Below are 16,082 nucleotides of genomic sequence, written 5' to 3' on the forward strand. Positions count from 1 at the left end.
ACGGCCCCAAGGCTGCCAGAGCTACAGGAGGGTTTGGACAGTGCTCTTAGGGATTGCTGGGGTGTCAGTGCAGGGCCAGGAGTCAGCCTGGGTGATCCTTGGGGGTTCCTTCCCACTCAGGACATTCTGTGATTCCATGTAGACTCCCATTAGGCCGTGTGGGATGGACAGCATGTAGGGGAAAGTGTTAAGCAAGATAATTTTGGGATTACAGCTCTATTTGCTGCAGATGTTTGCAGTAAACATTCTTCAAGACTCTCTTCATGGCTCTTGATGAGTGTAATCAGGATTTCCTGGTTGTGCTGTATTTGGTTCCTCATTACCACATTGCCACACTACAGTTTTTAGATCTAGAAATCTCTTAGTGGGCTTTACCCAAACTCCGTGGGTAATGCAGTGCGAGCTTCCAGAGGGTGTGGTGTAATTAACTGATTTGAATTAAATCCACTGTAAGGGATTAAGTATTCAAGTCACTTAAATGTCTGCTTTCTCTTGAGATGTCCTGCTGGCTCTGGGAAGAGTATGGATAGCTGTCCCTCTGCGAGCCCTAGGCACCTGAAATGGCACTGGGGCCTGTGCTTGGGTACCTGCCTGTGTTTGTCACATCCTGAGAGACTCTGATTAACACAGCCAGCCAGGAGCTGCCATTGGGCATGGGCAGGGCAGGGCTGGCATGTGCAGTGCTGGTGGTGGGAGCCGTGTGGGACCCGGGATGCCAGGCTTTGTGTACGAGGTCTCCTTGTCCCCTGGCCCTGCTGTCCCCACTGAGAGCCCTGCCCATGGCCTGCGCTCTGCGCGGGTGTTGGGATGCAGTTGTTGATGACGTGCTTGCATTTTTGTCCATCTGCACGATCCTTGCCTCATCCAGCATGGAGGGCAGATGGCGCTTGGGGACTCGTGCTGGCGCCGTAGCCAAAGAGGCTGTTTGTTGTCTGCAGCATCACCAACGCGCTTCCTGCAGATGTTGAAACAAATGAGGCGGGGGGTTGCAGGGAGAGAGAGCATGATCTCATGTCTGAACCAGTTGAGGGATCATCTGGGGACTGGAACTCTGCCTTTAGGATGCAGGACGTTAACTCGAACCAGGCTTTTCGTCCTGGGTCTAACCTGCTCTCTTATTTCCCCAGACAGAGCAGTATCCTTGGCTTGGTTTTGTGTGTCCTCTCAAAGTGAGTGTGGTAGATGGCTGTGCACTTAAGGGAAATGAGTATTTTCTGGTTTTACAAATTTCCTCTCCATTTTGGTGATTGGGTAGCTCCTGCTGTTCCCTTTCCTGAATTGCCTTCCAAGATGTCAACAGTTCCTCCAGAAATTATATCGCTGGGCACGTTTACCATGATTCTCCAATGCTGAAGGCTTTCTTATTCACACTTCCTCAGATAAAAATGAATAAATAAACCCAGGGTGATACCTAGCCTCAAACTATTGTTAGGGCTGACAGGAAAGGGTGGTCAGGCATGACCAGGGAAGTGATGGAATTGCTGTCTCTGGAAGCATTCAGAAAATGTGTGGGTGCTTTGGGACATGGTTTAGTGAAGGACCTGGCAGTGCTGGATTAATGGTTGGACTTGATGGTCTTTGAGGGCTCATCCAGCCTTAATGATTCAGTGATTAAAGAAAGGACATTGTAATGTTCTAGTGGTCATAATGAAACTAAATTTTTATTGTCATGCTGTTATGTAGTTGCTTAAGAGCAAAGGTTTGGGAGTGATATATACAATTGTTTAGGGCTTGTACTGCTGTTTCAGAGTTGAGCAATGATTAGGAATCATTGCCTCGAGACCAAATCCCAAATGGTGCTTCACTTCTTTTCACTTTGAAATTTCTGCTGATGGTTCAGGTTCTGACGATCTGGATCTGAGAACTGATCCTGTCCAGCAGTTCCCAGGGTTTTTTAAAGATGCAGAAAGGAATAACCTCTGGTACTTTGATGGTTAAAACCAGTTCTGACTTCGAAGGCCTCGGGTGGCCCCTGATCGTCACCAAGTGCTAAGAAAGCAGTGGCCTATGCCACTGTGGCTCTGTGGAAGAGCCATGAAGTCCTGATTTGCAGTTTGTCCCTCCAAGCCTCTGGAACGTCTCCAGTCAGCCGGGGTTGGTTGGGAGGTTACATACAGCTCCAGCTGGAGTTCCCTTCCTGGATTTACAGAGGGCAGCACTGCTCCTGCAGAGCTCACAGTCATAACTAGGATTGTAATGAGTGGAAGCATAAATACTACAATACAGTTACGGAATAAATATAATTTCTCTCTTCTTTTGTTTATCTGTAGAGCTGCTAGAAACACTGGCATGACTGGAATTTAAGATACACGATTCCTGCTCTTACCTTGAAGTAGAGGAAATAAGGACAAGAAATTTCTCCAGCTCAGGCAGGTAAATACCTATATCTCCACAGCTTATATGAAATTAAGTTCTTGGTAAACAAATTAATTGTGGAAACCTTCCTAAAGAGTAGTAACTGATTTGGTCTGTAAAATATAGTTTGAAAGGAACAGATTAATTTTAACTATATTTTATTTTTTATTTATTATTTAAAGGACCTTTCCTACTGAACTCTGCTCTGAAAAAAGGGGAAGCCTCTCCTGTGTGGGACTGCAATAGATACTTGGCAGTTGCCTTAAATCAACTAAGGCAAAAATGTCTATCATAGATCCTTACCAACACATTGTGGTAAGTAGCACTGAATCTTACATATATATATATATATATATATATATACACACATATATATATATACACACCATCTTCTCTGATGAATATACACTGTCTTGTATAATGACTTCCCTGCTGGAAGTTACTCTAAATAAACACATAACATTAGAGTTGTTACTATTTCCTTCAAGAAATGGTAGGTGTGTCTAGTTTTCTTCCTTACAGTGCAGTTTTGGGAGGGGGTGAGGAGAAGGAGGTTGTACTCTTTTCTTTTTCATTAGTATGAAGGGAGAGCTAAGTTGACAATTTGGGATATTTAAGATCTTAAACTGGTGTATGTCACTAATGTTGGTTCAAAGAGAATCCTCACAATACATTGTGCAAACTTTTGAGTGAGACGATCTGTGCCACTCAGCAGCACACTGTGCCCCTGCTCCCTTCCTCCTGCTTTATTCCAGTTTTCCTGCTGCATCCTTGTCCCACCTGTCACATCCTTGGGATGGCAGTGAGCCAATGGATCCTGCTGAATGAGCAAAAAACTCGTTCAATAAAAAAACAGACGAAATTTTGTTTGGAAGAAGTCCTTCCCTGTGGTGGTGATGCACTGGCATGGGGTGCCCAGAGAAGCTGTGGCTGTCCCTGGACCCTGGCAGTGTCCAAGGCCAGGTTGGATGTGGCTTGGAACAACCTGGGCTAGTGGAAGGTGTCCCTGCCCATGGCCTGGAGTGGCACTGGATGGGCTTTAGGGTCCCTCCCAACCCAAACCAGTCTGGGATTCCATGGAAGGGTTAGAAATTCCATTCTGTGCTGTTGGAGCTGGCCCAAGGGGAGGGTGAGCGCAGCCTGTAGATGTGTAGAAGTAGGAGCAAGGGAAGGAGGAACAAGTGGGAGCAGAACTGCCCTCAGTGTCTCAGCAGCCTCTGAGCATAGCTGTGCTGGAAATGAGTTTCCAAAGCACACACTGGGATGGCAGTTCCTGCCCAAGCCAAAATCCAGAGCCACACTGGGTGTGTTTCTATCAGGGGCTTCTCGTAACAGCACCGGGCTGACAGCAACAGTGAGGTGTCCCCAGAGATAGCTGCCACACACTTGTCACAGTGTTTTACTTTTACATGGCTAAAAATACTCCCTGTGCTTCCTACAAGTGATCTCTTATCAACCCTGTGGTTTGTGCCCCATGCACTCACATCCTCCACACCAGTGTGCAGCCAGCAGATGTCAAACTGGCTTTTACTCCCTGCCCAGTCCTGGGAACTGCTGGGAGGGAGGACAAACCTCAGGGTGATGTCTGTGTTAAAACAATTCCTTTCAGCATCAGTGCCCTCTCCTGGATGGGTTGCTTGGAATGATCTGTGCCTCTGAGGCATTTGGTTATGTATTTTATGAAATCACTTACATAAAAGAACTTTTTGATACCAATAATCAACAAAATGGAGCTGTCCTACATATAATACAATAAATAAAAAGTGTGTATAGTAAATGTAAGGAGAGCTCCCTGGGAATGCTGAACTGTTGCTGTGGGAATGTTGCTAATTCCAGAATCAACACTGTTTGTGCAAGAGCTGATCTTTTAATTGCTTGGAAAGTGAATGGAAGATTTTAATTGGAAAACTGAAATCCCATGGAAAGTTTTATTGCAATTTTGAGTGGTCATGGGCAGCAGGCTCACATCAATGCAAAAATCTTGGATTTAAATGACATTTGGCATTACATTAATCAAAAGTATTCTGCAATTTCTGCAATTTCCTTGTGCTGGCTGTTGTGTGTTTTCTGAGCTATTTTTTTCTCATTTTATGAGAGACTCTGAGGTATAAATTAAGATGTTCAGAAAGCTGCTGCCGGTGCAGACAGAACTGACTATTCCAAAAATGCAAAGAATTAAAGTGTGTAATACCTCTTCATTTACTTTGATATGGGGGATAAATATTATAACAATGGAAAAAAGCGCTTCAAGATAAAATTTGTGGGTGGGCACAAAAGTTTGTCATAATTGTAATACCCTGTGAAAGATCATCATGGATTCCATGAAAATCATTTACTTAAGTAAACAAGCAAATATTTTCATTTGTCCAGCTCCATTGTTAGCTCAAGTGTCCTTAACATGAAGGAAGTAAAGCCATTTCATAGCTGTGCAGTCTGCCTGATTGCCTGGCACACAGAATGCCCGTGTCCTGGTGGAGCTGTGCTCTGTGACTCAGCATTCTGGAATATGACAAATGTGATTTTGAGCACATGCAAATCCCTGCCTGGCCGGGCACGGCCGGAAGGGCGGCAGGCAAAACCCACCCGTGTTCCGGGACATCCTGGGGCTGTGTCCCAGCCCCTGGTGGGAAGGGGGGGTGGTGTTGTGTGCAGGGACATCCAAATGAGAGCAAAGCAGATAATGAGGGAAATTTTACTGAGGGGAAGGAAAGCACTCCAAGGTGAGAGAGGAACAAAGGAGAGCTGAGGTGTGAAAACAAGAGATGCTGAACCATGGTTGTGCAGTCATGGAAAACGCAGTGGATTGAACAGTGAACATTGTCCACCTGAGTTTCCATGATTCAGAAAACCCATATTCAGACAGGGCATGGTGAAAAATTTTTGGTTTTTCCTCTCTAAATTTATGGAGAAAGAGGAAGTGAAATGAAACACATGTGCAAAGCAGGTCACTTTGGACAGCGTATTTTAGTTTTTTAAATCCACAGAGTCCCAGAATGGACTGAGTGGGATGGGACCTTAAAGCCCATCCCACCTCACTGCCATGGGCAGGGACACCTTGCACTGGAGTTAATTGTGAGCTTTTGAAATTTGTAACCTGTCCTAGATTTTTAAAGGAATGTAGATGTTGTTCCTCTCAGTGTTGCAACCTTTAAGTGATTTATTTACCATCATCTGTTTTTCAGAAGTACTTGAGGTATTTGTACAGATTTTTATCAAGACTTAAGGTGAACATAAGTCACTTGAGAAAATGCAGCTTAGTCATCTAAACTAGCAAGGGCTGGATTTTTAAAGACATTCAGAGTCAATACGTTTCTAATTGTGTTTTCAGGGGCTTTCATCAGAACTCCTTCTGAAAAACTAATTGAAAAAAATCCTTCTGAAATATGGACATTTAGGCCTTTTTATCTCCTTAGAAACTGGACCCTAAGTGCATAATTGCCCTAATTTCTGCTTGCATTTAATTTGCATGAAAAACTTTTTTTTTTTTGTGTAAGAAGAGATCTGGACTTTAAAGCTTCCTGTGTGTAGCTGTGTATTTATTTTATTTTTTTATTTTACTAAGAGGGAGATTGTTTATTGCAGTAGTGGCAAATTTCTTCCAAGTGTATGACTATGGCCAAATATTAATAACTGTATAATTGTAATCCTCAGTGTGTTGTTTTGGGTGAGGCACAGGGAAAGAAGATACTGCTTTTCTGTTTTGCCCGGCCTCTGTGTTTTCACATGCCTTTCAGAGGATCCCAGTCTTAAACCAGACTTAATTTTCCTGGCAGTACAACAGCTGGAATGATGGAGGTTGCTTCTTCTGTCAATAAAAAAGCAATTTTTGTGAAGGCATTAGTAAAACAGTTATGAACTTGTAATAGAAATAGGTGAGCTCTGTGCTGCTGGGAAGAGAGCAAACTGGGAAGCGGTGGCTTGGCCTTGCTTTGATGGTAGGTATAAGAATTTAGGGGTATGAGTTTAGGCATATGGGAGATGCAAGCAAGTTACTTTACAGAGTGCTTGTTGTCAGGGAGTACCATGTGGTATCCCCCTTTTCCAACCAGAACTGTGGAACATCAGAATTGCACATGAACTTCACCTATCAGCTGAGAACTAAACCCAGCACGCCCATGTCCCATCCTTGTCTCTTAATTGTAACTCCTCTTCACTGTTAAAGGCTCAGTGATCTCTGATTTGTGGTCTCCTGCGAGGACAAGCTCTTTCTTGACAGCTGAGAAAAAGGAGGAGGGTGGTGTGTTTGTACTTTGGGCTGTTTCTTTTAATTACAAGGTTGGATATGACAAAGGAAATGCTTCAGTCTGTATGAAGAAACTGAGGCCAGTTGTGAAACCAACTTCATCAATTTGACATACCTGGGAGATAATATAATGGGAGATAATAAAGCAACTTTGGACATTTTCAGACAGCAAACTGGAAATAGGGGGCAGCGAGAGCCCATGGTTTCTGGGGAGGCACAGCTTGTAAAAGTTCTTGGGGCAGGGTAAGTGACAGAGCTGGGGTGACTTCACACAGTTGTGTTCCCAGCCCTTCCCAGCTACCCACGAAAATCCCCATTTACCCTGCTGTGGAGTAAGGCTGTGGACTTCTTTTTGCCCTCTGGCAAAGGCAGAAATTTGTTCAGGGAGAAGTCTCATCCTCCTTCCCATTCATCCATCTTGGAAGCTGCAGTGCAGAAGGTGATGGATGTCACTCAGTCATTGGGATGTCTTCATGTCAGCCTATGGAAGGCTGTGAAATAGGTGTTGCTCCTTAGGAGCTCTGGGTTCCCACAGCTGAGCCCTCTCTGCTGGGTCTGATGCTTTTGAGGTGAGCAGCATCCCACTGGGAGTGTTGGGAAGAGTCTGAATTCCCCTTTTCCCGTGGGTGCTGAGCCACTTGCTGTGCCATGACACTTTCAGTGCACCACAGCTGCCATTGCCACAGTTTCCCCCTGCCTGCTCATGTGGTCTTGGATCCAGATAACTCCTGTGGCTGCCAGGAGAAAATTCCAGAGCCAGGCAGACAGTCCTGGCCGGATCCTGCAGCAGCTGGCACGGCGTGGGGGTGATTCCAGCCAGATGAAGCTGATAAACTCAGTGTCTGGGTCAGGCATGGCTGCAGTGGAGTCACCCCTGTATGGCTGTGGGTGTTATCCCCTGGAGCCTTTGCCACGGGGATGTGGCTGCACACCTCAGGCTGCTGCAGGAGTTGTGTTGCTGTCACTGGAGGTGCTTTATAATGACTCCTGACTCAAATGCCACTTAAACACTCACAAGTCACTTTGCTGTCTTTAGAAGATTAATTTTGGCTTTCCTTTTTTTTTTTTTTTTTTTTTTTTTTTTTTTTTTTTGAGAAAATGGTATGTAACCTATAAGATGTTAACTTTTTTCTTTATTCATATGAGAGGGATCCAGTTTGGCTCAGGCCTCTGGGTATGAGCTGTAGACACAAAATAAGGAGGTTTGGCTGAAACAACCAGTTCTGGCAAAAAAAAGAAAGGAAGCATCCAGATGAAAAAATAGCAGGAAAGCACCAGGCAGAGCCTGAATAAGCATGTCCCATAGCAAGGGTATTGTGTATGATTTTAGATTAATTTCTGTGAATTTCCTGATGGTGGCGTTCTCCTGGTTGTTTTGGTCCCAGTGAGTGAGTTTATTTTAATGTACTTCACAAGGTCAGCGGGTGGTTAGGAAAAGATAGAAAATATACAATTGTGTGAGACCTGATCCTGGCTTTAAAAACTCACATTTCCTTCCAATCCCTGTGTCCCTGTAAAGGCAGTACTGGCTGCCCTGCAGTCTGCACTGGTGATTCTCAGTGGCATCCAGCAGGTTGGTCAAACTCAGGGCTATGTAGATAAAGCAACACTACAGCCGAGTTGGTGACCTCTTTTTATTAAGGCTTTTGCTTTTTGTTTCTTAATTTCACGTCTTTTCCTACTTCCCTGGTTTGTTGAGGACACACCTGCTCCTAGGCAGGCAGCTCCTGCTGCGTGTTTGGGCTTTGCAGGAAACAAGAACCTCCAGAAAGTGCAGGAAAGGTGCTGGTGACTGTTTTAACAGCTTGCTTTGCACCTTCCTTACATTGTCCTGAGGCTGCTTTCACACTGAATATTGATGTGTACTAGAAAGTACAGCACTAACTCTTACCCCCTGTGTGTGCAGTGTGCATTTATCTGCTCCAGAACACAGACTTTGAAGTAATTCCTCTCATTCTTTTTAGCAGGGGAAGGCAATTACCAGGACAAGCTGTAAAATAGCCCATTTCTATTTTTCCCTTGCAGTTCTCAGTGGTTCCTGCCTGACTAAATGCCTTGGAGCAGGTTCTGTGGTGAGAGGGAGTGTTGTTGGTTGAGATTAGTAGGTGTGGCTGCAGGAAAATCCAGCAGCCCCAGTGCAGGTACCTCTTGGTAAAGCTCCAGGGTGCAGTTCAGCTTTAGGATGCTCTATCCAGTATGAGTTTCCCTTACGTTTTGACTGGGTGATTTCTCTCTCTCTGTTTTTGGACAAAATGAAATCTTATTTTGAGAGATGGGGTGTTTTTTGGTTCTGGGGCTTAATCACCTCTCACTCTCTGACTTTCAGGTGGAGCACCAGTACTCACACATATTCACTGTGACAGTAAGGAAAGCCACAAATGTCACCAAAGGAGCCATTGGTGACATGCGTGAGTATCTCTCTCTCTATTTTGCTTTTCTTCTGTGAGCCTGGGCAGGGAGGGGGAGCTGGTGACTCATTGTGCATTAAATGGTTGTCAGTGGGCTGGTGGTGGATCTCTGTCTGTCTTGTTAAAGCCAGGGCAGTGTCCCCGTGTCACTGCTCACTCTCACTCAGAGAGCAGATGTGCCGCTCCTTCTTTCCATTGATCCAGAAAAGCTGAGTGAGTTGTAAACGATTTGCCTACAAGCCAGCAACACCTACAATTAGCTTTTTGGCTCCGTCAGAAGTGCTGTGTGAGTGCAGTGAAACTGGAAATTGCTGCCACCTCACAGGGCTGTGGTTTGAGGGGGGAAAGAAAGAGCCCAGAGCTCTGCTGAGTCAGTGCAGAAAATAGAAAAAATGTAAGTCCATTAAAAAAAACCCACTCAAATGGGCCAGCAGATCTTGTGGTGGGGAGATGGATGACAACAGCACCTCTTCCTCTTTCTGGGAGGCTGCTGAGCCTCTGGACTTCACAGCTGAACAGGAAACCACTAGGAAGACCAACTCTGCTCTGCTCTTAAGGAGGGAAGAGGGAGAGAATATTGGCTGAATCTGCAAAAAGAGTATTCCTTCGTTCTTAGGTCTGTCTGCTTTGCTGCCAGGCCGCCTCTCCCTTTTCCCAGTGCTGCCCAGTGCTTGCAGGCTGGGGCAGGGAGGATGAGTGTGACCTTTGTCTCCTGCTCTTCCAGCAAGCTGATTGGACATACAAGTGTTCCCAACTCCTGGAAACTACTTTTGGGTCAAAGTACAGCAGCTGCTCTGACCCACCCACCCTTGCTCTTTGCTTTAGGGGGGTTTCATAATTGAAGTCTGTTGATACTAAAATTGCAGGAGGGTTGCTTGAGAGGGGGCTGTTCAACAGCCACAAGTACAAGGGAAGAGAGGGGAGCCCTGGCAAAGGGGAAAAGAGGGAATTGGGAGTCTGTCATCCCCTGTGGGGTAAGGGGGAGGAGCACGCAGGGAAGATGCAGTGGTATGTGTATGTGAGGATACAGATATGTATCATTTCATACTTATGGTGGTCTTAAGATAAGAAGACCTCAGGAAAGGAGCTGGAAGAGTGGAACAAGGAGCCCATGAGTTTGTGTATGTAAGAGGATGAGTTAAATGGAAAGACACAGGTTCTACACAGGTTCTTGGATACTGGTGTCTCTCATGAGGCAGGGTGGGCAACATTGGCAGGGGAGAAAAGGAGAGGTTGATGTGGGGACCCCATGATTTGATATTAAAGGGAGTATGGAAAGGATGACAAAAGCCAGAAGCCATGGCAACTTTGTGCACCTGAGCAAATATGGCCCTATAGTATAAACTTCAAATATTATTCTTCAATGTAATTGTAATTTTTTTCTAGAAAAAATAATCCTCTTATCTTAGCAAGTCATCAAAATCAAGAAGCTGCTCAGGAAGAACATTTTGATAAAACATATTTTGATAAAACCTGCCAGAGTGATGCTGTAGGGCCACTGAAACCTGCTTGGCTTCTTGTCTGAGACAACTGCCAGAGCTCAGTAGCCTGAGGCACCCCCAAGCTGGGACATCTCTGGGTGAGCTTCAAGGACCCAGGGCTGATCCTTGGGGTCCTGGCAGATCCCCCAAAGCGAGAAAAAACAGATCATTGTTTGGTTTTTTGTTGTTTTTTTTTTTTTTTTTTTAATTTTGGGAAAATTAAAAGTGTTTTTATTCCCTGTCATGGGAGCCTGGCAGCTACTTGATGAAATTAATGATTATGTTAATTACTGTGGGGAGGTGCTTGAAGCTGAGAGTAGGGAAGGGACTTAACAGTTGATTGTGCCAACCTATATATATATATATATATATATATATATATATATATATATATATATATATATATAGGTTGGCACAATCAATACATACATATGTATATATATTTGTTTCATTTGATTTGCCAAAAATTAAACATGTTGAGGCAATTGATGAACTTTTCCATCAGGTTTTTTGTCTCAAGGACAGGAAGATTGTGACAGACTATGTGTGAGTCCTGTTTGGGGTGGGTGCCTGAATTTCACTTCCCTCATGGACACTCCGAAGCTGTTGACCCTTCTGAGGAGTTCCCCTTAATTTTTTCTGTTGTTTTCACTCCAGGTTATGAACCAGAGGTGCTCTGGGAGCAATTTTACATTGTGGTGTGGTGGAGGCCTGGGGCAACATGAGGGATTTTGTTTGTTTTGCTGTTCTTTTTTCCATATCAGCCTTTCCAAGACTTTCTGGAACAGCTCTGAGAGATCTGAGCAAATCCAAGTTTATGAAATATGAAGTTTATGAAATGTGAAAAGCTGAAGTGCTTTGTGTGATATTTTTCACCTGGGGGCCCTGAACTCTACCTGTACTCAAGGAGTTTTAGCTGGCAGGTCTGGTGTGTGTGGTGCCCTCCCCTCAATGGGTGGCATGGAGGCACTGACTCCTCTGGCATGGCCATCCACACCTCTGTCTCCTCAAGCCCAGGCTGGGCAGATAACCAGTATTTCTAGAAAGTTTTCCAAGATTTCTTGAGCTCTTTATGAATGGGCAGTGTAAATGGTTGTGTCACCCTCAGGCCATTTTGTCATTCTGTGAATCTGTGTGTGGGAGTGATAAATGTGATAAATGAGATTTCCTGTAAGAACTCATCACTCAGGATGGTGGGAAAGGGGCAAGAGAGGTTTGAGGGCAGACCCTTTCTTTCCCAGCAGTTCATTCAAGTCCCTTCTTATTTCAGGTGTCTGACCGTTTACTGTTGCCTCTATAGAAGTCCTTCCTTTATTGGTGTCACTTGTTTCAGTGTCCCCTGGGAGCGGGTGACTCCCACACCCTGGATACCTCCTGTCAACATCCAGGTGATGCAGCTGTAGCTGTACAAAGGTTTAAATCCTGGTTTAGAGGCTGCTGCTCTGGTAGGTGTGCTCAGCTCCTGAGCAGGCTGGGAGGTTTATGAGCTGAGTAAATGCAGCAAATGGGTGCTGGGTGACCTTGGCTGGTTGCTGTCCCTCCCTCTGTCAACAGGACAGGGAGAGAACATGAAAAGGGTCACATGAGGACAGGGACAGCTCTCACCTCTCACCACACAGGCAAACAGGCTTACTTTGAGAAAATGACTGTCATTTATTGCCAGTTTATCAAAGCAGCCTAGGACAGTCAGGAATAAAGGAAAACCCACCTCCTGTACACCTTTCCTTCTTTCCTGCTGTATCCCTCTACCAGCTGTCCTGGGGATTGGAATCAGCCAATGCACCCTGCTGAATTGGCAGAAACACAGTTCAATGAAAAAGAAGACAAAAAAATATATTAGGAAGAAATTATTCCCTGTGAGGGTGGGGAGGCCCTGGCACAGGGTGCCCAGAGAAGCTGTGGCTGCCCCTGGATCCCTGGAAGTGCCCAAGACCAGGTTGGATGGGGCTTGGAGCAACCTGGGCTAGGGGAAGGTGTCCCTGCCCATGGCAGGGAGAGCTTTACAGCCCCTTTCAACTCAAGCCATTCTAGGATTCTATGCCCCTGCTGCCCAAAACCTGCTACAATAAAGCTATTACAAGGTAAAAAAATCAGAAAATCTGCATGACTTTGGTGAAGATTTCATTATCTTAATTGCTTAGCTTGCTGCTGATTGCAGACCTTGTAAAATCACTTCTCTGGCCCAGTGATTTCTTGTATGGTAGATGTGTAGTTTTGAGTCTACTCAGATGCCACCCAAACTGTAGAACCTTTTCTTACTTCCATGACAGTACAAGAACTTGTAAGAAAAATCCCAGAGTCCAAACCTGCAGCATTGTGGAAGAGAAATGCTTGCAAACTGGGTCTCCTTTCCATAGCATCTCTCCCCTTCTGGACTTTCAAGGATCTTGGTGGAAAACGGGGTCAGAGGAAGCATTGTAAAATTTGTCTTCTATCTTTAAACGTGTATTTAAGTGTACTGGCTTTCACAACAAATGCTGGTATCTGCAGAGGAAACCAGTTGTGTGACTCTGCTCATAACAATCACTCATCTTGCTTAATCCTGTTTGGGATTTGCAGCTTTTCCTTGCTTCATCTTCTTTTGATGCCGTAGTAATGAACAGTGTCATTCTGGGTATTTTTAGGAAAAAATTCCCTTTTTAAAAATGTTTTAAGTTTGCACTGGTACTCAGCTTCTCTCCCAGTTGCTGCCCACCCAGTTGGAATCCAGGATGCATCTCCACTGCAGTTTAGCTGCTCAGATAAACAAGGGCTGGGAGCAGTGCAGTCACCAGAGCTCAGCTCTGGTTGCAAAACTTGCCCAAATAGACCTGGGAAGCAGCTTCCTGGATAGCTCTTGGCATGGTCAGCCCACGTCACTGCAGCCAGCTGTGGACATCTCGCCAAGTTCAGGAGATGCCCTTCCTCATGGCTTCCTGCGTCTCCAAAGGAAACTGGGATGGGAGCACACCTTTACCTGTCTGGCCCTGGGAATGAGGAAGGGATGTCCAGCATGCGTGTTTGTCCCTCACACCCCGTCCCCTGGGGCTGTTCCCTGTGAGCCAGAGCTCCTGGGGTTGAAGCTGGCTTGGTTAAACCCAAGTCATGGCAGTCCAGGCAGGTGTGAGCAGGGTTTTAAACCTGGCCTAGCTGAAAGGAAGGAACTGGAGATTTGCCTGCTTGTGTTATGGTTTGTGTTATAACAGCTCATTCAGGACTCATCCAGCTGTTCTGTGGACTGCAGCTGGCCAGTCCTGCACCCTGAATTAGCTACAGTGCACTTACCTGGTGGAGTGCCATCAGATAAGGCTCTTCCTGCAAGGCCCTGGAGCAGCTCCTGATTTTTGCAAGGGGAAAACAAGCTAAACTGCTCCCCTTTTCCAGCCTAACAGCCTGGGAAAAGTAGGTCAGAGTTGGCCAATCCTCCACATCCTACAAGCTGCATGTGCAAGTCTTCATGTGCCTGAAGTATGGATCCATAAAAGATGGATGAAAGAAAAAAATCTTAAATGAACAGTGCTGCTAACAACTGCTCAAGATGTCTACTGCAGATCTCAGTCTAACACTGAGGCAACCAAATGCTAGATTTCAGTTTCCTTGGCACACCCAGTATCCTTTCCCTTTTGTAGGGATATCCAGTGCTGGGAGGTGGAAGTCATGTTAGAAACGGGCTCTTGTGTTCCACAGTGAAACTGATCCAGATAATGCTGCTCTTCCCAGCTGCAAAAATATAATTTGATGAGAAATCCTGTCTGTGAGTGCTTGCCATGGAGTTACTGAGGGGGAACCTGTTTCTGTGACAGGTTGGTGAAAACTCATTCCCATCCTTAGGAAGCTCTCCCATGACTCCGTTATGCAGTGATGGTGACTTGGAGCAGTGCTGGCTCAGGCCTGGGATCCATCTTGTGTGGCTGGAGAGCCCCCTGTCCCTGCTCCAGGCCCTGCCAGGCTGTGACCAGCTGCAGAGCTTGGCTGAGAGCTGCTCCTCTCCTGTAGGTACACAGCTGGTGATATTTGGGAGTGGGGCTGGGCCCAGCCTCATCCCCAGTGGGCACAGCTGTGCAGGGCAGGTGAGCAGCACTGACAGCAATGAGCCATGGAGTGCCCAGGGGCACTGAGCAACCACCAAAGGGAGCAGAGGGCACACAGCTGCAGTGCATGGACAGGAGGGGGGCTAAAAGGTTGGGCTCAAGTACAAGAAGGGTGGATGCTTGCAGCCTTCTGAAGAGCTGAAGTGTTACTCTGTGTATCATGGCCGTCTCAGCTGGGACACTGTCCCATGTGCTGGCCTGTCTCCAGGCAGAGCTTCCTGGTGGGGCTCCCCTCCAGGACCTGTGGACATCACTGTTCCTCCAGTTTGGGCCTTTCCATTTAGGAGGAAGCTCCCATTTGTGATATTTTGGCTTTTTCTTGCTTTTGATTCTTTTCCCTCTCATACCCTGTCCCAGAAATGCTTTGAAGTTGTGTTAGGGTTGGGCTAATGCCTGGTCCAAGGGGGAATTGGGAAGAACATCAGTCACAATGAGATGTAAAGGAAAAATATGAACAGGGTAAGGATGTCACACTTCCCACTGATCTTCTTCTCTCCTTGGCTGCCTTCAGTGAGACTCCCTGAGCTGGATGTGCCTTTGGGGTCATCAGCTGTCACTGAGTTTCTCTTGCAGAAAATTTACTGGTTTTCCTTCAATCCACATAGGTCTCCTCATCCCAGCTCTTTGGGTAAGGAGTTCTGCAGGTTGCTGCCTGAAGGAGACTTTTAATTAATTTTGAAAATGTTATTTTAAAAGCATGAGCTGAAGAATCTGAACTGGGGTCAGTTTGGAGCCCTTCCTAACAAGAAGGATACTGAGAGGCTGGAGCCAGGGAAGGGAACACAGCTGGGGAAGTGTTTAGAGTCCCAGGAATGGCTGAGGGAGCTACAAAAGGGGCTCAGCCTGGAGAAAAGGAGGCTCAGGGGGCCCTTCTGGCTCTGCACAACTCCCTGACAGGAGGGGACAGCTGGGGAGGTTGGGCTCTGCTCCCAGGGAACAGGGGCAGGAAGAGAGGGAATGGCCTCAGGCTGGGCCAGGGAAGGCTCAGGTTAGACATCAGGAAGAATTTCTTCCTGGAAAGGGTGCTCAAGCATTGTCAGGAGCTGCCCAGGGCAGTGTTGGAGTCCCCGTCCCTGGAGGTGTTCAAAAACCACTGGGTCTCCCACTGGATCACAGCCTCCTCCAGGGATCCACCTGCTCCAGCATGGGCACCTCCCCCAGGGGCTGTGGGTGGATCTGTGCATCCCCCGTGGATCCCCAGGGGCTGTGGATGGATCTCTGCATCCCCCATGGAGCCCCACGGGCTGTGGCTGGATCTCTGCATCCCCCGTGGATCCCCATGGGCTGTGGGTGGATCTCTGCATCCCCCGTGGATCCCCACGGGCTGTGGCTGGATCTCTGCATCCCCCGTGGATCCCCACGGGCTGTGGCTGGATCTCTGCATCCCTGTGGATCCCCATGAAGGGGCACAGCTGCCTCACCCTGGTCTCGCCACGGCTGCAGAGCAATCTCAGCTCTGGCCCCTGGAGCACCCCCTGCCCCTCCTTCTCCACTGCCCTTGGTGTCTCCATGTTGTTTCCCTCAC

The 16,082-nt window shown here is 46.6% G+C and overlaps 1 protein-coding gene across 2 annotated transcripts in view; it reads left to right on the forward strand.

Annotated features, from left to right (window-relative positions):
- Window positions 1–16,082, forward strand: part of PLA2G4A (phospholipase A2 group IVA) — a 68,898-nt gene that overhangs the window by 13,701 nt on the left and 39,115 nt on the right. For both annotated transcript variants that reach the window (XM_038144451.1, XM_038144452.1), the window contains exons 2-4: window positions 2,271–2,373; window positions 2,538–2,670; window positions 8,925–9,006. In XM_038144451.1, coding sequence (XP_038000379.1) covers window positions 2,638–2,670; window positions 8,925–9,006 — 115 coding nt within the window. In that variant the 5' untranslated portion in view covers window positions 2,271–2,373; window positions 2,538–2,637. The remainder of the gene's footprint in view (window positions 1–2,270; window positions 2,374–2,537; window positions 2,671–8,924; window positions 9,007–16,082) is intronic.

This window comes from Motacilla alba, chromosome 8, assembly GCF_015832195.1.
Source record: "Motacilla alba alba isolate MOTALB_02 chromosome 8, Motacilla_alba_V1.0_pri, whole genome shotgun sequence".
Taxonomy (NCBI): Eukaryota; Metazoa; Chordata; class Aves; order Passeriformes; family Motacillidae; genus Motacilla; species Motacilla alba.